Consider the following 24,432-nt stretch of genomic DNA (forward strand, 5'->3'; position numbering starts at 1 on the left):
AATAGCAAAGGCCAGTAGGGTTGAACTGAACCCATAGGCAGAGAGAACCCCCTAAGCAGCAGACAGGTTAGAACAGAGGCTACACATTGTTGCTGTTGTTGTGAGAGTATTAGATGGTTTATTATAGGAGAGAGAGTGCATTGAAATCCAAACAAACACAATTACAGAATTACACATTTCATACACGCACGCACGCACACACACACACACACACACACACACACACACATTGTACCTGACACACACACACACACACACACACACACACACACACACACACACACACACACACACACATTGTACCTGTGTTTGCATTTTGGGCGAACCCATATTCATTCAAAAATACTGAGGATTCAAGTGAATCCTCAGTAGGAAAAGGGAGGCTTTAAGATGTGGATTCAACTGTTATTTGGACTGAATAGAGTGACACCCACTCTCTGAAGTGACAGCCACTTCCTCCTTCTGCCTACTGCTGTTATAGTGTGTATATTTACCCAGGCTATAAAAACAAAGAAGCTATACATGGCATACTGGAACATGCTTTTGGCTACCATTACGCTGGCAGAATGTGAGGGCCTAATATTGTCCCCCATGTGGACAGACATACAAACATACACACTGACAGACAGACAAAGCTTTATTGATGCATTTGGCTGGCATCCTAACCCTGCTATTGAGTTGTAACTACTTCCTGTTGGAACAAAGCGGCGTGTTGTCCCTCCCTGCTGCCGACTAGAGCTGATCAATGGAAATGCCTGCTGACTGGAAGCTCCTATTGTACTGTGATTAACAACTGTGTTGTGTGTTGCGCACTGTGTGTGTGTGTGTGTGTGTGTGTGTGTGTGTGTGTGTGTGTGTGTGTGTGTGTGTGTGTGTGTGTGTGTGTGTAGCGAAGATCCAATAGTGTAGTGAATAGGGATGGGACGACGTGAACATGTTTTAGTCTTTTTTGTGTAATGCACAATCTATGTAAGTTGCTGCGAGAGTGAGGTCTCTAGCCAACACCAACTCGGGATTCCTGGATCGCTGCCCTCCACAAATTCCTAACCAACATCAGGTTCTTGAGCTCTGCAGTGTTGTTAGCCAAGCTGTCGCGCCGCAGCATGTATAGGTGGTACTCTTTTTTTCCCCTCCTGGCTTTGCCCTGGGTTGGCTAACGGCTCTATAATATAATATGTGCCACGATATGTACCAGGATATTATCGTGATAATCAAAATATGCTTGAAACTTAACTTAAAATGTCACTTTTGTTTAAACCACCTGCACACCAACTCTTGACTCTTGGAAAGCATGAGTGTCTATTTCAAACACTACCACTGACAGGTAGTGGGGAGTGTTGGCTGATGAATGAATATCAACATCCTAATACATCCTAATACATCCTGATACTGGGGGGTCAAATTATGACAGGCAATTCGAAATAGACACACATGCTTTCCAAGGTGTCCAAGTGTTGTCTGGGAGGAGTATGACCCTATACGTCCTCTATGGGGGGGTACTACCTGTCAGTGGGGAGTGTTGGCTGATTAATGAATATCAACATCCTAATACAGGGGGGTCAAATTATGACAGGCAATTCCTGCTGTCAAAATATGACCCCCCAGTCAAAAAACACTTTGTTTGAAATAGACACTCATGCTTTCCAAGGTGTGTTAGTTGAATTCTCTGTACAAATGGATCCGTTTCTTACTCTCTCAGGTGATTTTACAGTGTTGACTAGGACCACTCCATCCATTCTGCTTAGGTTGGATTCCCTTTGGCCTCATGGGAATCAACCTACATTGTCTAGTAGTATAGTGTCTGACATATGTTTACAAAACTATCATGAGTTTGTTAGAATTTCATACATGAACCATTTAGCTGTGTTTTAAGCCCAGAATTGTGAAAATATTCAACATTTTTAATGTGTTTTTCTTTATCACGCCACTGAGACTAATACTAATAAAAACTAAACTAGAATGGAGGCTTTAAACGAAAATACAAACTAAGCTAAACGAGTAAACCAACCCACATTAAAAACGAATTTGAAAAGAAATGTAAAACAAAAAAGAAAAAGAAAATAATCTAAACCAGCGTGTGACACTGCATGTATGATGTCGTAATGAGAAAATTACATCATAAAAATGTAATATCAATCAATTTATGAATCCAGTCTACATAGGGCCTTATGTCACTGTTCAATCTGTACAGTACATACTGAAGCTCCCTCTCACAGGTTTAGATGAGAGACAAACCCAAACCTTTCACAGATCGACTGGATTCAATGAATGTTTGCTGAAAATCATCATTGAAATCATCCAATTTAAGTCTGCTTTATATTATTACTACATGGTTTTTTTAATCAGAACAATAGCAATAAATGAATAAATCACTGAAAATAAATCACTTCTCATAGCCAATTTTTGATTTGTTTTTCTACCTTTTTTCAATAATTAATTCACATTCATTTAGCTTGATCTGCATTGAACCTACTTTTGAAACCCAGAAGAAAAATAGAATTAGCGCCTGAAAATTGGCACAGTTCAACAGACCGTTTTAGTAGAGGACGGACACTGCTGTGACTCATAAAACGTGATCACTGAGGAGAGGAGGAGAGGATTTACAGTGAAAAGGGCAGAAACATGTGAGTGATGCCCTCAAAGGGCTGTGAAGATGAGGAGGCATCTGTCTCCGTGCAGCATGAAGGTCCTACTCCCTGAAGGTTGACATTCCAGCTCTGATCATCTGTCCTCCACTACTGTACGTTGCAGTTTGGTTAATGGCCCCACTCCCCCATCTCTCTGTCTCTGTCTCTGTCTCTGTCTCTGTCTCTGTCTCTGTCTGTCTCTCTCTGTCTCTCTCTCTCTCTCCACACTTAGCTCGATTGGGCACACTGCCTGGTTATGTCCCTGGAGTGCACGTCTCTGAATGTCTGCTGTCAGCCGTGGATTTAGAAGTGTTAAGCCCCTTGCACACAGAGTCCGCTTAATTCGCACACATACACCAAAATTGCCATCCAACGAGTGCCTGTGACAGTGCGTCATTTCCAACAGAGCCCAGTTCGATTCCTGCAGTTCGCGTTTTACTTTGAGAATGTATTCTTTGTCCTTCATGGCCAGAGGTTCGTATGTAAATGCAAGTCTAGGAATGGGCATACTAATTGTGCAACTTTCCACCTATTTCTGGCTATGAAATCTAGAACACCTTTCAATGAAAAAACGAAATATTTTGTTGGGACTCATGTTTTATGAATGTGAACGCCCGTTCTAGATTTGCAGTGCTTATACACTTGTCCCTTGAGTTATATCTAGCCACCTGTGTATATAGTTGCGTGCTTTGTCTTGTCTTCCCTGTTCTGCCTCTGCTCTACTATACTGTACGGTACAGTAGGTACAGTCTGTACCTATTGTGTCTGATTACTTTGCTCATTCAAGCCTGACGAAAGGAAGTAGATGAAGTTCTTATTATCACTCATTATTGACTAGCTAGTCAGACCCCAGTGTTCTTGTTTTAGTCACTCTCAGGCTTTTTCAGTTCTACTGCGAAACACACGTTACGCCGTTACCCGCTATTTAATCAAATATTCTACGCTGCCAAGATTGTTTTATTACCTTTAGAGCATACGCAGTTTTTGGGCTTTTGATCCGTGAAAATCCGGCGAAGAATGGTCCGTCGGCATGTTATGATCATCCACACCAGCGGCCATTACAATGCGGTACAGGGTCCGCCTCTATGAGGCATTGGCTACGTTTACATGAAGGGTGATCATTCCGAATAAATAATTCTGAATAAAATACATCCGATGTAATGTTTTTTGCCGTGAGTTTACATGGGAAATGGTCATTCCGAATGAGTGTTTATATGGAGAAGTGATAGAAGACATGATACATGTTAATTCACGTGAAACTACGCCATCTGTTGGACACATAAAATATAGGCAGTTCATTCATTGTGACTTTCAGACGAAAGACGACACTTTGAAATCCCATCATTTCATTCCGCAGTAGTTTTGAGGCTGCTGCTTGGGGACGGACATATTATGTTTACCGTCTTTTTTTCCCCACGTGCTGCGGCTCCCCTTCTCCGCTGGGAAGGTGATCATCTCGTTTTTATGTGTAGCCTACTTTATTATCTACAGCACGGCCAGGGCACGCAACACACTGATTATTATTGTATCGGGTTGCTCGTTATTTTTGAGAGAGAGAGAGAGAGTGTGAGAGAGAGACCGTTGAACACACACACACACACACACACACACAAAATGCACGAAATAACGCGCTCTATGTGCAAACTCCTCGGCGCGCCTTGGATATGAGGCTTATGAGCGCCTTGGAGTTGGAGCGCAATGGAAATGAGCATGCTCATTTTACATCCGAAGCAGTGTATACATGAGTCCAATTTTATTTCAATCGCATTGAACATCGGAGTAATCCGGCCAGTGACATCGGAATGGTTTTTAGATCGCATCGAGCGTTTTCATTCTGATGTAAGTTTTTGTATAGGTGTTTACATAACAACGTTTAATAGGATTGAACTTCTATTCGGAATGAAAAGGGGATTTAACTGCTCATGTAAACGTAGCCATTGTTGTCCAAACAAACCCCCCGTCCACTTACATTGAGCTCAATTTCCCAGAAGCCCTAGCAGCCCAGATGATGACTTGATTTCCGGTTTCGTCATCATAACGCGGCCTCGTCATCAGGTCCCGGATAAATCCGCTGTTTCTTTTTAATTATTTTAAAACAGCGAATTAAACGCATTAAACAAATAGCGGGAATGTCGTATTACGCACTGTGGAACCCTGGATTAAACAATTCGCAGCCGTCAAACTGTTAATACACTGGGAGTGGATTCCACCCACTGTTTTTGAATACGTTTTCTATATTCAGGTGTAGGCGTAGTGAATGTCAGTTCACATAGTTATTTACCCACACACATTATATGTTTGAGTGGTGCAACCACTCCAAGGAACAGCTTTGTCCGTGTTCACCTACGTATGTGACGTTCACCTACGTATGTATGTGACATTCACCTATGAGCATCATATAATGAGTACCAGTAGGGGCACTGTTGCCTGCTAATGAGAGAGAGAGAGCGAGAGAGAGGGGGGGGAGTTCACACGGGTGTGATTTTTTAGTAACAAAACATACAGTAGTAACAAACATGCCAGATTTAAAGTCATTAAAGGTACAACTTGTTCATTTGATGCCTTGATGAAGTATAAATGGCAAATACTCTGGTCCGATTTAGTAAGTCTCTCTAGGGTTCAATGTTTAATTCTCTATGACTCCTGAGGAAGTTGGAGTTGAGTTGAGTTGGTGTGAGTCCAAAGGGAGCTCTATCTGCTTCTATAGCTGCTCTGTCCCTCCCAGTAGTAGAAAGACTAAGCCCATTAACTGACACAGTCATGCAAAAAAAAATCCCCTTCTCCTATATTATAATGTGCCAGAAAATATGATTTATTTCTTTTTGGATTGACTCCATAGCCATATGATGGATATTTATGAGCAGACTACATTAAGCCACAGATAAAGGTATGGTAGGAGCTGGTGTGATGCATTTATTTTGCTATAGGAATGTATAAATTGCAGCCTCCAATTAGAATGAGTATTTCATTTTGAACAGTGGTTCCTTTGCTTGCAACATTAACATAATTATTTTAGCTTAAATAAAGACATGCTGCACACCATTTGCTTAATTTGCCACTTAACTGAATTAGTGAATTTGCATGCATTTTGCCTATTGCCAGCCTCACAGCCACCACCAATAAACTATAATATAATTCAAAGGTGAATCTGAAAGTAACAATGATACAATGCATTGTGAGCTTGTAAATCTGCTATTTTCACTGTACAACTCTGGCACGCAACTGCAAATGCGAGGGCAAATCAGGCTTTTAGTGTGACAATGGGACTGAATAAGCTGCATTGTTGCCACTGACATGTGAAGGTGAATTCCACATGGCCAAAAACTAAACAAAAACTCTTCAGAGGCTGGCTATAAAGTCTGATCAATTTCCAATCATTTGTATTTCACCCCATTATGATCCATCTATCATTATACAGTACACAGACTCTTTCGACAAGTGTGAAAGTGAGGCAGAAATGTGTTGGATTCTGAACCTCATTCTGAACCTCATTCTAACCAAAGTCTAATCTGATCTGGTAGGTTAGAGGCTCCAGTGAAAGTGGAGTGGAGGTCGCCTACTTCCTTGGTCTCCTGGCGGTTTGCACAGGGAACCTGGCGCTGATTGCTCCAGTGGTTTGTGAGATTAGCAGCGGACAAACGGAGAGACGTCAAAATAGCTTCCCGAACTTCATTGGAGCCACTAGAGGCCCAATGGACTACAAATCCTACAAATGGTCTCCTACGTAGGCATGGTTTGCTCCTCCCCGACCTCTCCCAGGCTGACAACAACACTGACGATGTAATGTGGAGGACCATTGAGAGCATTATATGGCAAATGTCATGATTCCCAATTCCCAAATCAGACCCCATCAACCAAGAGTCTAAGACAGTTATATTATTAAGCACACATTTTATTTCACTTAAGTTTGACTGCATAACCCGCCATACACAACATTTATTCCATTGTTTTTCCCTGCTTAATACACTAAACTCGCTATTTGTTTTATGTGTTTATGTTTTTAATAACTTAAAAGAAATAGCCGCTTTGTTGCGGACCTGGTGACGAGGCCGACACTTTATGATGACGTAAATGGAAATCAACCAACCGCCGGATTGCAAGGACTTCTGGGAAACTGAGTCCAATGCAAAGTGAACGGGGCGGTATGGACGATCTTAGCCCGCTTTGCTCTTTGGCTGTGCTTCGGATCACGGAAGTGGCTTATTTGTCGGCTCAATAAAAAATCATGGGACTATTTCCAACACAGGCAGCCTGCGTGACATGTTATTTAGATTATAAAGCAAAGAAACTGTTTTAATATGTCCATTCATTTGAATTCACGTTATAATATTCACATATTCTCATCTTAAATATGGGGCCAGAGCCCCAGACTCTTCCCGGACTCCTCTCAAATCTCGCGAGAGTTTGTTGCTGGGATAAAGAAAGGTCGAGACCAAAGTAGATTTTCCCTGATTTTTCTCGCTAAAAGAACAAAGGACAAAGGACTCTAGATTCTGACATTATGTACATATATTCATTCAATGACTCTGATGCCTATTATTATGTGTCTATGGTTGAATATTTGCACTTTTGGTACTGGTGGCTGTGAAGTCATGCATGTCTATGTGGGACAGAGGAAGTTGTCTCAACTAGGGAGACTATATAATGTGACACATCCTGTTTGTAGTATCCAACGCTGATGAAGGCTTGAGGGCCGAAACGTATATCTAGTGTGTGTCTGAGCATAGGCATGGTAACGCCTCGCCTGCCTCTGATTGGCCTACCGACACTGTCCGTCTTGACTGTGCGAGGTTACTCCGTGGTGGGAAATAATACAAGAGAACGACAGCTTGGCACGCGCAACAGAATGCAGCCTTGTAACTAACTTGTACGTTTTATTTTTGTAGAAGAGCCAAACTAATATTCTTTATGCCGTTTGATTTTATTGAATAATTGATTGAACACACGTGTATGATGTACTATAATTTGATTTGGGTGTGTACTTCTAAATAAAGTGTTAGTGTTGATTATCGTGTATTAATCTAATTATAGTAAACTAATACTATTATACTAAAAAGGATAAAGGTGAAGGGAAAAGAGACAATAATGTTTAACGTTTACACATACAAATACATTACACAATAATCAACACAAACACTTTATTTAGAACACACCCAAAACAAATCATATTACGGCGTACATGTTCAATCAATTATTCCATCAAAGCAAACAGCATAAACAATATTAGTTTGCCTCTTTTACAAAAATAAAACGTACAAGTTACAGGCAGTTGTCTTGTATCATACCTATACCGTATACCGATACCGATACCGTATACTATTATTTTCCATCACCTCGCAGCAGAGATCAGACTATCCAGCATAGCTATAATATCCACCTCAGTGGACAGTCAAGACGGGCAGTGTCGGTAGGCCAATCAGAGGCAGGCGGGGCGTTAACATGTCTATGCTCAGACGCACACTAGATGTACGCGGCCAAAACGCGTACGTTGTGCTGCTCTGCAGCGTACCATGCCAACTCTTTAAAGAATTATAAGTGCCGTAAAACGAATGTTCCGTGAGTGCTGGTATTTTCTCTTTAGAGATTGTTTCTGTCTCGCTAAAAGAAGCCAGAGGGAATTAAAACGCAGGTGATCTGATGCTAAATGATAACAGAGAAAACAGAAACACTGCTGTTCTGCTTCATTGTTGACTTTAATTGCATGGGAGGCTGTCACGGTTGGTTGCTGTGGCAACCAGAGACCGTTGCTATGGCTTCTTGTAGTCAGGGGTGTGTGTGTGTGTGTGTGTGTGTGTGTGTGTGTGTGTGTGTGTGTGTGTGTGTGTGTGTGTGTGTGTGTGTGTGTGTGTGTGTGTGTGTGTGTGTGTGTGTGTGTGTGTGTGTGTGTGTGTGTGTGCGGGGGGGGGGGGGGGGGGGGCACATGCGTGCGTGCGTGCAAGGGGAGATTAAACAAGGGGCATAAGAAGAGAGAGGCCGCAGCTTGTACAGATTTTTGGATAAGTGTTGTTGTGTGGAACGAGTTAAGGAGCGAGAGAGTGGACGAGGGATAATAAAGATAATAAAGAGAGAGTGGACGAGGGATAATAAAGTGTCAGGTAGACGGAGAGAGTTTCATGGAGGAAGAGAGACATTGTTTATATGCAGTCAATTCCACTACTCTGGTGTAATGAGCTGGCCTTCACCCGTTCTGGCTCATTCTCATTAGCGGTGACTGGAAGACCAAAACAATTCACTGTTCGAGTGTGTCAGGGGAGAGAGAGAGATGCATATGATAGAGAGAAGATGTAATAGAGTAGATGGATGTGACTATGGGACGATATGAACATTTCATCAGGATTATTGTGGACAAAATAATTGTGCGTGTGCGTGTGCGTGTGTGTGTGTGTGTGTGTGTGTGTGTGTGTGTGTGTGTGTGTGTGTGTGTGTGTGTGTGTGTGTGTGTGTGTGTGCACGCATGCGTGAATGCATGTGTTAGAAACACAGCCCTGCTTCACAGTTATCTAATCATCTAAATCTAGCAACTTACATTATATCCTCTCTCCCATTTTATCAACCTCCAATTTTATATTGGTGAATTTATTTTTGCTCATATCACCCTGCTACTGTATGTTCCAGTTAGGACATACAGTGAGAGTAGGACATGTTATGCAGGTACAGGGTACGGTAGACTGCATCAGAATTGATGAAAGGTGTTGAAGCATGGCCAAATATCACGCAGCATGTATTTTTGTGCGTGTGTGTCTGTGTTGTTCTCAGCTTCTATGGCCGCATGACGGCAAATAAGCCACAACTAAGGACTTGCACATTACATTGTACAGTCGACATAGATGTTATCCGTTCTACTGTGTCAGAAGAACAGCCCTGGAGCTGCATTTCTGTCTGCTGTACAGTAGCTGTGGCGAACAGAAGGCATGGTAAAATAAAAACAATATTGTCAGGAGTGATTGAGCAACGCCTTGGGTTCTATTCCTTGCCCTAACACCGACGAATAAATCCCATCCGCAGCTGATGTTGAAGTGTGTGCATTTTTATAGGGACAGGGATGTTTAAAAAAAGGAATTGAGAGAAGAGAGATGGCGAGGAGCAGTGACTGACAGCCCAGGCTTTATCCTAGACACAAAGGGCTAGCACAGTCCTGCCTTCCTCACTCGGCATATCGTTGCTGTCGGGCAGGAACCTTGTATCCATATGTTTTACATACAGTATGCAGGCCTCCAACTGTGTTGGTCTTTATCTCAACGAGACGAAAACTGAATACGCAAATATATGCAAATCCAACAATAACCACATTATAAAAACACTTAACAACACTCCTGTGATGACTACAAGTATTTGGGTTCATATATATCTTATTCCCAAAAGGACTTTCATACTAGGAAGGGTATGGCCTGGTCAGCCTGCAATGACATGCATAAGATCTGGTCATCCCAGCTTAGTAAGAGGTTCAAAGTAAAAAATATTTAGGACTACCGTTGAGCCGATTCTACTCTATGGCTCCGAGACATGGACACGAGAAACAAGAGAATCGGTTGGATGGCACTTACACCCGCCTTCTGATGAGAGCGCAAAGAGGCACCCATCGACTAATCTAATATACGGCAACCTTCCCCGTGTTTCTTCACTAGTCCGATCCAGAAGAACACAGTTTGCCGGCCACTGCTACAGAGCTGAGGTTATATCTTCCCTTCTCTGGAGTCCTGCCTCAAAGCAGACCAGAGGTAGAAAACTGTCGTTCCCTGATGTCATCGCTAGGGACACAGGCATCAGTAAGCAGGAACTGGGGATGGCAATGAAGGACCGGGAAGTCTGGCGTAATATTGTGAAATCCACGATCTCGACCGCGGACGAAAAATTATGATGATGATGATGTTTTACATTTTATACTTTTTTTTTGTAAATGAATGCCTTCATCATACGTACTACAGTGTCAAACGAAAATAGCGGATCTTAAGCTCCTAATATGACACAATACGATTCTGATACTTTTTTGCTATTTTTGAAGTTGAAGTGGTGTGGGTTTCATAATATTGAACCAATGATAAGTATAAACAAGAGCTAGTGATGTTACGAACATAAACATATATAAGGAGTATTGTGCCATCTAAACCCATTCCTGTATTGGTTTGTTTTTCTGTTCCTGGACATCAGCATGGAAGGAAAGATAGCCACATATTGCACCTCCTGTGTGTGCATGAGACATCAATGCCCCGCGGCTCAAATCCTCAATTGCTCGGCTCTTATTGCTACAAATTATTGACACGCATCTCCCGTGTTCACGCCCTGTAAAGAATGTGAAATGTTTTTCAAATAGAGGAGACATGTTATGTTGGATGATGCGTTTGTGTGTTTGTTGGAGAGAAAGAGAGCGCAAGACAGTGTGACAGGACCCCTTTCACAGGACCCCTTTCATTAGCATAAATCATTCCTGCCTTATGTGTCTGTCTCTATCATTCCCCACACGCTCTCTCTCCCTCTCTCCCTCCCTCCCTCTAGTTCAGTTGAGGTTGCCATTGAGGTTGCACAGAATAGGTTTTTCCCCACTGGTGTGGTATTTAGACAGGTGTCTTGTGAGCAGCAAGCAAACCTTTTCTTTAAACTCAATCTAGATATAATGCAATGAAACTGAGATCACAAACGTGCATGGCGACTCTTGCCCTTCACAAGAGGACTGTCGTCGGGATTTTACTTCCATGGTTACTTGGTATCTCCATGTAGAGATTACACAGCAGGTTACACAGCAGGCCTTCAACAGGCCTCTGTGTAACCTCTGTGATGTCAGACACAAAAATCTAACAGAAATGGCAGCCCAGCTACTTCAAGTGTCTAGTGCCTCCCTGTCCAATGTTAGCTATCGATAGTAGGTTTATGTGTGTGTAGCTTGTTTGTGAAGACGCACTATGTAGATAAAATCCAGGATGGCATCGTCTCTACACTGACAAACTGGGTGCTTGTGGGCACGGAGACTACTGTGGTGTGGTGATGCATGAGGCTATGACTCCTTTCTTTGGCCAAATGGATATATTCATAAAATCTTGAACTATAAGTACAAAAGTGCTTCACAAGAACACAACTGTTGTAATTACTGTAAGAGATTCACCGAAGGGGAGTGGGGATATAGATAGATAGATATATACATGTGTTTGTGTATGTACATGTGAGTCAAATCGTATCAAATCAAGTTCCATTTATACACTCTCAGAGTTAGTTAGTTACATGAAAATGTGTGAAATGAGCAACGACATTACGAGAATGCAGCTGAAATGGCTCGTGCAAGTAGGACAATTAAGTAAAGCATCATGTTCCTGGTGAAGATCAAGTAGGATGGAAACATTGGAGCTGAGGGCCAGTGTTGCAGACCTATGTACTACTGTTATCGTTTGTCCAGTACCCGGCCGGGTGAGAGACTGGATGCAAAGTCCAAGATGGAAGCATGCACATCTCAAAATGATTCTAATGGTGCTGAACAAAAATACGTGTACAAAAATAACCGGTCTTCGTCAGGTATGAGAGACTGGGATGTGCCTGCATTATTGACTTTGTTAAAGTAAGACAAGTCAATCTGGATGTTGAATGATGGATGCAGGTGGTAGAGGTTTTTTCACCATAGTAAAATGACAGACATAGTTCTGTATACATAGCAATATATCACGCAAAGTCTCCTCTGTGGTTCCTGCTTTTTGGATTACAATTTATAATTTACAAGGATAATCTTTTTAGTATTTAGTAACATTAACCTTGTTTGATTCAGACCTCTGTGTCAGTGTGTATGTCTGCGCACATTGGCCGTTAGGTATGTTTACCTTTTAAAACGAAATTGAACTTTATATTGCTTAAAATAACTTACGGTGATGGGATCTTGCTTGTGTTTGGATCAATAAGAGAGAAATTACAACAACCTCAGGCCAATATTATGTATTGGTTATGGCTTTTTTAACGTGCAGCCAACATTGAGTACTGCTTTTCCCCAAACTAATCTATAATAATTTGTGGGACTACTTATACATTGACAGTGTGTTTACTGTAGTCATACACCATTTGCTTGTGTGTTTCCATATTCCTTCCTCCTTATTATTATTATTATTATTCGAAATCCAACATTTTCCTCACACTTGTTTCCTGTCACTGCTAAGTCCTACAGGGAGGGTGTTGGACAAGCATGTGTCTCCTCCGATATACATTAACTTGACACTTCCAGCCGACGTACACACACACGCACGCACGCACGCACGCATGCACACACACACGCATTACATGTCAACACATAACTTAGTAAGTAATTTGTTTTGTCAATCCCTAGGTTTGAAATTGAAACTCAGTTTGTAATGATGAATACTCAAGGGAAAGGCATATTCAAAATGCTCTACACGCCATATTAGGGGATGATCTTCTCAACCCAGCCCATCAGCTTCACGGATTGGCCAATATTTGTGTGATGTCACAATTGCAATATAAGGGGGTATGGCGCACAGTATTCTTCAACCTGTTCATATGAGAAAATATAACTCTAGCTAGCTAGCTTTGAAGCCAGACGTATTCAGCATTCTAAACCACATATTTTGAAGAAGAAAGGGGTCAACGGTATTACTCCACCGTCTGTCGATCTAAATGGCGAATACCTCTCCAGCCTCTGGCTCTACGGCCAGTGAGAGCCCAAACCCTAAGTCCAGCACCTCAACTGAGGGTAATGGGGACAATCAGGACAGTGCTTTCGAATGCAACATATGCCTGGACACTGCTAAGGATGCAGTGATCAGCCTCTGTGGACACCTTTTCTGCTGGCCTTGCATTCATCAGTGGTTGGAGACTAGACCATACAGACAGCTGTGTCCAGTGTGCAAAGCCGGCATCAGTAGAGACAAAGTTATACCTTTATATGGACGGGGAAGTAAAGGCCAGCAGGACCCAAGAGACAGAACACCTCCACGACCACAAGGACAGAGGCCTGAGCCAGAGAATCGGGGAGGAATTCCAGTCTTTGGCTTTGGACACGGTGTATTCCAAATGTCATTTGGACACATTTGGACAAATGTCCCATTTCCTAATGGGACATATGTCAACATACATAATGGAAGACCCCCGTCTGTCCCTGGGACACCTCAACACATGAAGATTGAACAGTTTCTGTCTCGCCTTACCCTGTGTGTTAGTTTGTTTGTTTTGGTATGCCTTTTATATTTAACTTGACTGCTATTCCGGTTGAGCCAGGTGAAAGCGATGTGAAGCTCAGACCGATAGGCCAATACAAACTCAGAAGCTCTCCTCGTTTGGAAAGGCTTCCTGAACTGAAGTTCGTTGAGTCAGGGAACCTGGAGGTGCACAGGGAAAGGTTCTGGGACCGCCTTTCCGAAGCTTGAAAAAGTCTGGGATTCCCTGAACTGCTGCTACAGTCAGAGAGGGCCATAGAAACTTTTCACCCACACTCCCAGTAGGCCAATGACGAACCTCCAACCACACCGAGCCGAAATGTCTTTCACTTCCACCCTTAGGTGCCGTCAAAGATTCTAAAAACGTCAGTGTTGTAGAAATGTGATTTCTTTACCATTTGAGGTACAAATATTCTCGTGAGTCATGTGACAATGACCATCAAACAGGGTTTTTGGTACTCCCTGCCGCTTGCCTGTAATTGCCTTCATACAATTTGGGGCAGAATCTATTTTTTGAGTGGTGCAACCACTCCCTTACGGAGCTACAGTATGTGTGTGGGTGGCTGGCTGGATCTGAGCATGAAAACAGCATGGTTGTTTTTCACCACCTGTGCGCAACCTAACACACACAAACACACGCATCAATGGCAGAGATGCACTTTTTTTTTTTTGCATTTTCTGCTTTGACCTGAGCCAGCTGCGGCCCAGCTGCGGACTGAGCCTTGCTATGTATATGTGCAGGTGAGTTACAGGAGCACCAGCACCTTATATCTTATATTATTTATTATACAGTAACCTTTCTTTTGATTTGACTGCCAAAGTTTTTGCTTTATCTTTTCTTTTGTTGATTTTATCTTCGTTTTCATGCACATTTGTCGATTGTTGAATTTGCGTGTTGGATTTGTTGAATTTTTGTAACATTTTTTAATCAGCATCAAACAAGTTGGAGTCCAATAACAGTGTGGCTTCATGGACATCTCACGCCATCTGTCCAGTTTGTGACCTGTGAGGCTGATCAGACAAATATTGTGCTCCGCCGTAGTTTGTTTGACAGTCTGTGTCCCTGTAAGCAGGAACTGGGGATGGAAATGAAGGACCGGAAAGTCTGGCGTGGCATTGTGAAATCCATGATCTCGACCGCGGTCGAAAAATTATGATGATGATGGCCTCATGTCTTTATTGTGGCCTGTTTCTGCTGACTGTCACTGAAGGCCTATAAGGATCCTTTGACTGTTCCGGATGTGAGGCCGGCCATTTACCCTCTTTGTGAATGTCATGTATTGTAGGCTACTATATATCTTTGAAATATACAAAGGTGTCCAGTAGGACCTAAGCTGGACACCACCACAGTTGGCCTGGCCTTTAATTAACACCAGAGGCACTTCAGCACCTGTTTCAATATGTCAGTCTGCCACTGCCACCATCATCGGGACAAAGATGTTTCGTCAAACCACGTGACTCCCATTGAAAATGCATTGCGAGCCGTGCGAGACAGGAGATACCGAGGAGACAGCTGTCTCTCGGGTGTGCGGTGCCCAGGACAACAACACCAGTGTTTGACACAAAGACCAACCGCTGGCTGAGCAACACCTTCTGCACCGCGTCTTCCAGAAGGACAGGTCATACACCTTTGCTCACAATAGAGAGCTGTACATAATTTTGGTGTCCAGAAATTCCATGATCCACAAAGAGAAGAAAAGGTGTGTGTGTGTGTGTGTGTGTGTGTGTGTGTGTGTGTGTGCGTGCGTGCGTGTGTTATTCACCTGTGTAGTATATCCAGGGACAGGGACGCACTTTTCTCAGTAGCACTACTAGTGACCAAAACCTAATTTAATAAGAAGTAACATCCTACTATGAATGCCTTGAATACATCATTATCACTGATGTTCATATTTAACACTGAACTCGGGCACTGTCCGTCAGGGGGAGCTGGGGGTACGGCCCGGGACTCCAGGGTCCCGGCCTTCCAGCTGTCAGATCATCACAATCACAGTCACAGTACTTGTTCGCACTTTGCAAGTTCTGCCTCTTAGCGTGAGCAGCAGGCAGCATTATCTCACGTTATTGCCACGAATGTCTATCTACTATCTATCTAATGTCTAGTAGAAAGTAGAAATAATGCTAGTGTTGACTAATTACAAATGGCTCTTATTTTGAAGAGGAAGATTTGTAGCAGCCACGCTGCCATGACATTTGTTATGGTGCTGGCAAGCGCTGTAGTCTCACCAAGTAGTAAACAAGATCCCACATGGATTAAACACAAGCTTTTAGCCAACGTTCATATATTGACGATATGAAAACTAGCATCCGTGACTTAAAACATGGAACCTCCATGGCATTAGGCGAGTATTTCATTGTATAAGTCTCACGCTGTAGAATCATCAACAATAGCAATAATCAACAATAAAAACATTAACAGGTACACTGTAGGCTACAGTACTGTTACTGTCACTGCCTGCAATGTGATGTTATTAAATTGAAGTTCACTTAGCCCTTAAATAGTGCTTCACTGCGTCGCAGTCCCGCCCCCGGCCCAGGAAATTCCCGTTCATTTTCCCCATAGACGTTTCAAAAAGTATTTATTTAAACTTTTAAAGATGTTTACGCCGTGGACAAAGCCAACTCTTGTTGTGACAAATCATGACAATAAACACAATGTTTTGGGGAGATTAGTAAGAAGAAAAAAAGGCAGGGTACACTTTTTGTTTTGTTTTTCTTACTAATTATTTAATCGGCCCTAAAACATTGTGTTTATTGTCATGATTTGTCACATCAAGAGTTGGCTTTGTCCGTGGCATAAATGTCTTTAAATAAATACTTTTTGAAACGTCTATGGGGAAAATTAATGGGGAATTATTTCCTGGGCCCTCGTCGTTCTGAAAGGGGGCGGGACAGCGACACTAGTCTACACAGTAGTTCATTAGTTGAAGTGGGTCTGCCGTGCACTGTGGTGCTGAATGGTCTGAATTTGTGAGAGAGAGAAGTGCAGTAGCCGAGGATTGTAAGACCCCCAGCAGTTGCGGGGGCAGTGGTGTCATGGTGGCTTTTTACTGGTACCACAGCGTTTTAACCCATTCGGATAGTCAGACAAACATCTTTACTGCACACAAGCGAAACTAAAAAGTTAGCTTTGGACGAATGAATCTGTTCTTTGGTGGAGGAGCTAGGAGGCATTCTTCTTGTGTGAAGAACACTATTTCAATAGTATGTTGTTTCTTATATAAACTAATTAGCGCTCCTCTGTTAACATTGAAGCCTGTTGTGTATTAAAAGTCAGTTCTGCTGTTTTCACTGATGAAATGAATGTGTTGATGTTGACAAGAGTCTGAGCATGTTCACTAGGGTGATACATGTTCACTATATTATATAATGTGAGGTTGTTGGCTGTCTGTATACGCGGATTATGCCAATACTGTATATGGATAATTGGACATACTTGATGTCACAGCTGAATCGCCTCAAACTACAGAGACTTGCACAATAAGCTGGCAATGTTGCTAATAGACATGCAGCTTACTGGTTTACTTACAGTAAATGACATAGATGCATGTCTATCCACATTGTAGATAGACATGCATCTAAAGCTGCGTTCAGACTAGGGATGCACCGATCCGATACTCGTATCGGAGATCGGCGCCGATCCAGGCTAAAATTCGAGATCGGTTATCGGTGGCAAATGGGCCGATCCATTATCCGATCCGATCCGATCCGATCCAATCCGATAATTATGTGTAATTACAGTATGAAAACAACTCTACCTCCTCTGTGACACAGCAGTGTAGTATTGACAGTATAACATGTGGAATGCAGCCAGGCTAGCCTGCTCACACATTAACCTGGTCTAATTGTTGCACAGTTATTTAATAAATAATTCAGTGCATTTATATCTGTGTTTGTTACATTTTGTTTTACAAAGTTGGGAAAGTAATGTTTAAGTCAAGCCTTGATGTTGCCTTACACAAAATAATGATTCCAGACTCCACACAGTGAGGCATACAGCTTAATAGGTTATTACGTTTCTTTGTGGGGGGTATCGGATCGGTACTCTGTATCGGCAGATACTGGACCCCCATGTATCGAAATCGGTATCGAATGCCAAAAAGCCGGATCGGTGCATCCCTAGTTCAGACCTGAATATATATATTCGCCTCGGTTCGTCCCGTTTGTACTGCGTCAGGTCACGCCGCGCCCGTTTGCGCAATTCTCATCTTTGCATTGACTTCGTATGTAATCGCGCCACTCTAACTACTCAAGTCTGAACGCACCTTTACTGATGTCATGAAGCTGATTTCATAGTACTGATGTCATAGACTGCCTCTAATGTGAACACAACTATGCATTGTCTCAGAGATTTAGTTGGCAACTAGTGTTGACTTCTTCGCTCCTCGCGAGAGACTCCAAAACCTTCACCACAAGACGGAATATTTGGCCTTACAACCCAGATATTGTTGTGACAGAGATTTAGACATCCTGGTTAAGTTCTCACCGGACACCACTAACCACTAACTACAAACAACCAGCCCTAATTGAGTAGTATGATGGCGGTAGATCAATCTGTGCTGGGAATTCCTCCTTCCCTGTCTGCTCATGTGGTCGGGTCATTTGCTTATTTGACTGTGAGAGACAGATTGCCGACCATCTTGACCAAAGTTATAGACACCATCCATCGCAACAAAAACAGGTTTTTTGAAGAGCATGGAGAGGAGTGTGTCCAGGCAGAGAAGGCGACTTGCCCTGCTGTCTAAGCTAAGGAATGAAATGCAGTCCTGGCCTTGTCGGATGGTCTGAAAGATACAGACTCGTGGAACCTTTACTTGCAGAGACAGCATACTTTACAACACGGACCAGACTCTGTCAGCTGGTTTAACCCATTTTGGGCGGGATCCCCTTTTGGTGTTTTAAACATTATGTTATAATTTAGCTATTAAAAAATAGCAGATCTACAAGCTCATAGCGCGCCACCGAGTGGCGCACTACGAGCTTGTAGATCTGCTATTTTTGAAAAATCGTGAAAATGTGGCACAAATCTTTCAATATATATTTCAGAGCGAACATTTTTAACTAAAATATTGGCTTCTGGGGAGTCCCTGGAACTACATATTTTGAGATGGGGGTCCGTGGCCCAATAATAATTCTGGTAGTCCTTGACATGAAAAAGGTTGAGCCCCACTGACATAGAAACATGGGTTTTTCAGAATAATGTTAGGATTTAGAAGACATTCTTTTAATCGACTTCAGTCCAAATTGGTTTAAGTCACCGTGGCTCTACGTGGAGTGCTACATGTACCGCAGGATACGGGAGGCCCTTCGGCTCAATCCCCCCATCAGTGACTTTGATGTGTTCAGTGAGGAAAAGACTAAGGGTTTCTTTGAGTCTCGGCAGGCAATAATTATACCCTGTGTACATATCTGCAAGGCCTCTACAATAACATGGAAGTACACTCATATCTGCAAGGCCTCTACAGTAACATGGAAGTACACTCATATCTGCAAGGCCTCTACAGTAACATGGAAGTACACTCATTATCGGCAAAGCCTCTACAGTAACATGGAAGTACACTCATATCTGCAAGGCCTCTACAATAACATGGAAGTACACTCATATCCGCAAGGCCTCTACAGTAACATGGAAGTACACTCAGAGACACAGCTGATGGAGCAGTTCTATGGACTGTTACAGGTGTCTCTGTGGGGAAACAAGTGTGACCTGTCTATCTCTGCTGGGCAAGATAACTCTTAGAAGGCCAGTCCCATTGATTCCCTTCCTCACCTCCAACCCTTCATCCTGGTGGATGACTCCAACAAGGTATGGCTGGCACTTGTTTCTGCCAAGAAGCCAGGAGAGTCCGGTACATCTACCCCAGGCAGAGTGGACAGAGTCCTAGACAACGCAGGGTTCGAGCTGGTCACTGATCTGGTCCTAGCTGACTTCCTGCTCTATGCCGGTCTCGCCCGCGAGGTCCACTTTCATGGCAAATGGTTTGTCTCAGATGTCACCGCCAACGATTTCCAGTGGACCATCCGGCAGACCTTGGCAGCCAATCACAACTGGATGTCCAAATGCGGCGTCCAGTGGCAGAGCTACATACAGGAGGGTGTCTGGACCTATCATGACCATCTGTTCTGGACGCAGCCCCACAGGTTCTGCGACATGGCAGCCTGACCTGTATGCCACACTGCAGAGGGCAGACCTGGTACGCCTGACCTGTATGCCACACTGCAGAGGGCAGACCTGGTACGCCTGACCTGTATGCCACACTGCAGAGGGCAGACCTGATACGCCTGACCTGTATGCCACACTGCAGAGGGCAGACCTGGTACGCCTGACCTGTATGCCACACTGCAGAGGGCAGACCTGGTACGCCTGACCTGTATGCCACACTGCAGAGGGCAGACCTGATACGTCTGACCTGTATGCCACACTGCAGAGGGCAGACCTGATACGCCTGACCTGTATGCCACACTGCAGAGGGCAGACCTGATACGCCTGACCTGTATGCCACACTGCAGAGGGCAGACCTGGTACGCCTGACCTGTATGCCACACTGCAGAGGGCAGACCTGATACGCCTGACCTGTATGCCACACTGCAGAGGGCAGACCTGGTATGCCTGACCTGTATGTCACACTGCAGAGGGCAGACCTGATACGCCTGACCTGTATGTCACACTGCAGAGGGCAGACCTGATACGCCTGACCTGTATGTCACACTGCAGAGGGCAGACCTGATACGCCTGACCTGTATGTCACACTGCAGAGGGCAGACCTGATACGCCTGACCTGTATGTCACACTGCAGAGGGCAGACCTGATACGCCTGACCTGTATGTCACACTGCAGAGGGCAGACCTGGTACTTTTCAAAGGAGACCTCAACTACAGGAAACTGACGGGGGATCATGACTGGGACCACGTGGTGGCCTTTGAGACGGCGCTGCAGGGTTTCGGGCCTGCCCCACTGTGCAGCCTGAGGACTCTGAAGGCCAACACACAGGTCGGTCTGCAGCCAGGTCAAACGGAGAAGCTGAGCTCCAAAGATCCAGACTGGATGACCAGTGGAAAGTATGGAGTGATTCAGTTTTACAGCCCACACGGGAAGGGGAAGTAATTGGAGAATAAGGCATTGAACAATAAAGTATAACTGAGCACTATATGTGACTGAGTGGCTGTAAGCCACAACATGATGCAATGATTACAGAGACAGGGTTCTTGCTTTGTCAGGCATAAAATATTGACATGCTAAGGCATGGTGCCAAACAGATTCACTAATGAGTTTGCCATCATACTGTACATCTCACTTACAATCTCAGGACTTTGAGACCGGCACTTCTTCCATCAGTGTGTGAATGTGAGTGTGAATGGGTGCATCTAATCTAATGCACATTGTAAAGTGCTTTGGATCTTCATTTGCTGCTTGCAGCTATGATATGGTATATCCTCCACTTGTTGGTCCCAGCGGAGGTTTTGGGAAGATTGCCACTGCAATTTACAAGTTAAACTGATCAATTTGTGGGCAGGAACAGGTCAGAAGAATGATAAACTCTTGAGTCTTGAAATCATTGAGAGGCTGCTATAGTATGTATATTTCATAATTAACTAGTTTTACTTAAATAGGTTTTCAAAAATTGCAGCTCTAGTGGTACTACTAGATCAGTTATTTTGTGTGACACTATAGCATGACAAAGTAGAGCTTTAATACTTTAATTTACAAAAACACATTATGTAAATCTGCATGTGGTATTAATGTTGTGCTAAGTTGACATGGAGGCTAATTGTGAACTGATAGAAATAGCCATGTCTTCATGTCTATGAATGGCTGTGTAAAAGATCAGCCTGCTGTCACCATGAAACTGTCTCTATGCCCAGGTGCAGTGCGTTCTTCTCCAACTAATCGATTTGAATCCTCAGGAAATAGCTTCTGATACAGTGTCTGATACAGTGTGAAATGCAGATTTGGCTCGCCTTATGTGACCTCATCGGTCACATCAACTGATACTGTGTGGTGCATATGAATTCCACGCCAAACCAACAACCTAGAACCGTCAGTGGTGGAAGTATTCAACCCCAGAACTTGACTCCAAGCAAACTCCTGGTCAAATATTGCTCAACTGCAAGTGAAAGTTGCTCCATCAAATTTGGACTTGAGTTAAAATACTGGTGTTCTTGCTTTTCAAAATGTTGTATTGAAACAAAATAAAAAAATAAAAAAATAGCTTATAGTTCTGGTACTTTCTGGTACAGTTTCTCTATACTGGAAATAGGGCTTAATGTGGTTAATTCATAATGTAGGCCTATTTTTTCCTTTCCTAGAAATGTAGTGGAGTCAAAAGTACAATATTTGTATTTTAAATGTGAAAAATAACACCGTGAGGGGCGCTAATATATTAAAGTCTAACTCATGTTCATTAGGTGATGTAATGGTGATGTAAAACAAACTGTGCCAACACAAACATTAAATTATCTTTATTGTTAATGGCATTTAATGTTTGTGTTAGGGACAAGATGATGTAAATGTTTTAAAACAAACATTGAACTAAAAACAAATAAAATCCGATCACGTGATCAGATCGGGACAACCCTAGTTTGTAGTCATCAGCCCCGAACAACAACCAGAATAATTCCCTGCGATCATAATTTTAAGTTTAAAAAAATCCTTGATGCAGCGTAGTTTCGTTGATTTTTGAGGGGCGCTAGCCCCCTAGCTTTGCGTGTCTGTGTGTGCCCCATATAGCGATGATTTGATTGGCTGAGCACCCTATAGCGATGATTTGATTGGCTGAGCACCCCATAGCGATGACTTGATTGGATGAGGGCTTAAAAAGTGAAGATAAAAAGTGAGGACAGTAAAGTGAGGATACCAAATGTGATTGGCCGGAATGTGATGATGTATGATGATGTACAGTATGATGCTAAGAGTGCCCTTCACTTAACACAAGTGTGATTTTTAAAATACAATATAAATATACGTGAGTGTACTTTCCAGAGACTATATTTAGTGTCTGTATGTACCAATTTTGGGGTAGGCCCTAAACTTTTGATCACAGGGAATTTTTTGGGTAGTTCTTATTCCGGTTGTGGTTCCGGCCTGATGACTATAAACCAGTGACTACAACATGACATAAGATATCATCCGCTCCCGACCCGATCACACAGCGATTTAGTAACACAGACCAGGCTTTCCTCCGAGGTGGAAAGCCTGGTGACGTGAGGTTAGACTCCTCGAGAAAGTAGGCTGTGAAATAACATGAAATCCCAGTCCAGATGAACTCACCGATCGCATACACTGATATTTGCCGTAGGCCCGGGGATGACTATGAAATGAACACCAAATACCCACAAGGTACATTTTCTCTCATAAAGAGACACACACACACGGGCGCACGCACACACACACACACACACACACACACACACACACACACACACACACACACACACACACACACACACACACACACACACACACACACACACACACACACACACACACACACGCACACACACTCGCACGCACACAAAAGGAGAAGAAAAGGAAATAATACAAAGGAGGGAAGATAAGAGGTGCTTGTAAATGCTTTATGGCTCTGATGCCTGTCTCTTCTTGTCTATTCTATTCACCTTTAATGCCTAAATTATGATGCGTCGTATGGCGGTGGCTTGTGCTGAAAATAGCATATTTTCAATACACTGCTTCGCATCCGCGTTGTATTTTTAATGCACGCACCATCGTACCACAACGTATACATCAGGGGTAGCATATTCTACAACCCCAGGCCACCATGTCTGTCTGAAATGAAATTGAGAACACAGTCTGCTCTTTTAGCACAACAAGATTTAAAGTTGCATTGTGCAATATTTTGTCACAAGACCTGAAAAATGTTTTTGATGGAACCAATATGAACCAATATGAATGCACAGCAGCTGTCCAGGTTTTATTTGATTACTTTTTTCACCTCCATTCCAAATGTGGTTAAAGTCCAGCCTGAGATAACAGATAACCGGTAGTCTGTGGGCTGCATATTGGCCTGAACTGGCTGGTTTTCACACATAATTACCCTTGTTTATCATCAGTAGCCATATTCCGTATAGGACTTTAATCAAAAATATATAAAAAAACATGTTACGTATTCTGTCTTTTATAAAGAAACACATGGCAGGAGCATGACATGATTGTGTAATATGGACCGGCACAAACCGGTCAGAGAAGAGTGGAGGAATAGATTGGATGTCTTCTTCACCTGTAGTGCTGCTCATGCAATTGCCGTGCAGCTTAACCACCACATCACTCATCTGCACTCACAGGGACCAGATTGTATTTATTTTTATTTAGAGGAGGTAATTGCCTCCTCTAAATAAAAATAAATACAAGCATATTTATTTTTTGGTTGTCTCCCTTTTTCTCCCCACTTTAGTCATTATGCCAATGAATTCCTCTCACTGCTTACAGTAGCACTGCTGTTGTACCCTGCTGGCTCAACTGCCGGTGAAGAGCCTCCACCGGTAGGACCTATATAGACGAGCCTTCGTCCTATACCTCCCTGCTGACAGGGAGCGCCCCAGCCTGTAGGACTGATATACCTCCCTGCTGACAGGGACCGCCCCAGCCTGTAGGACTGATATACCTCCCTGCTGACAGGGAGCGCCCCAGCCTGTAGGACTGATAT

At 43.2% G+C, this 24,432-nt stretch overlaps 2 protein-coding genes and 1 pseudogene across 3 annotated transcripts in view; all 3 read left to right on the forward strand.

Moving 5' to 3' along the window:
- fam189a1 (family with sequence similarity 189 member A1) overlaps positions 1-24,432 on the forward strand; it is a gene marked incomplete at both ends in the record, with an annotated part of 129,800 nt that overhangs the window by 8,543 nt on the left and 96,825 nt on the right. The gene's annotated exons all lie outside the window — the stretch shown is intronic.
- Positions 13,233-14,780, forward strand: LOC310876819 (E3 ubiquitin-protein ligase RNF185-like; the record flags this gene model as incomplete). Its single annotated transcript, XM_083790473.1, has 2 exons — positions 13,233-13,773; positions 14,767-14,780. 2 exons carry the CDS (start codon positions 13,233-13,235, stop codon positions 14,778-14,780), a joined length of 555 nt encoding a protein of 184 aa, XP_083646599.1.
- Positions 18,310-20,876, forward strand: LOC310876830 (damage-control phosphatase ARMT1-like; annotated as a pseudogene). The gene is made up of 4 exons: positions 18,310-18,632; positions 19,010-19,172; positions 19,371-19,937; positions 20,576-20,876. The product of its transcript is annotated as a damage-control phosphatase ARMT1-like (transcript).

The sequence above is a fragment of the Protomyctophum parallelum genome (assembly GCF_964188405.1).
Source record: "Protomyctophum parallelum genome assembly, chromosome: 2".
Taxonomy (NCBI): Eukaryota; Metazoa; Chordata; class Actinopteri; order Myctophiformes; family Myctophidae; genus Protomyctophum; species Protomyctophum parallelum.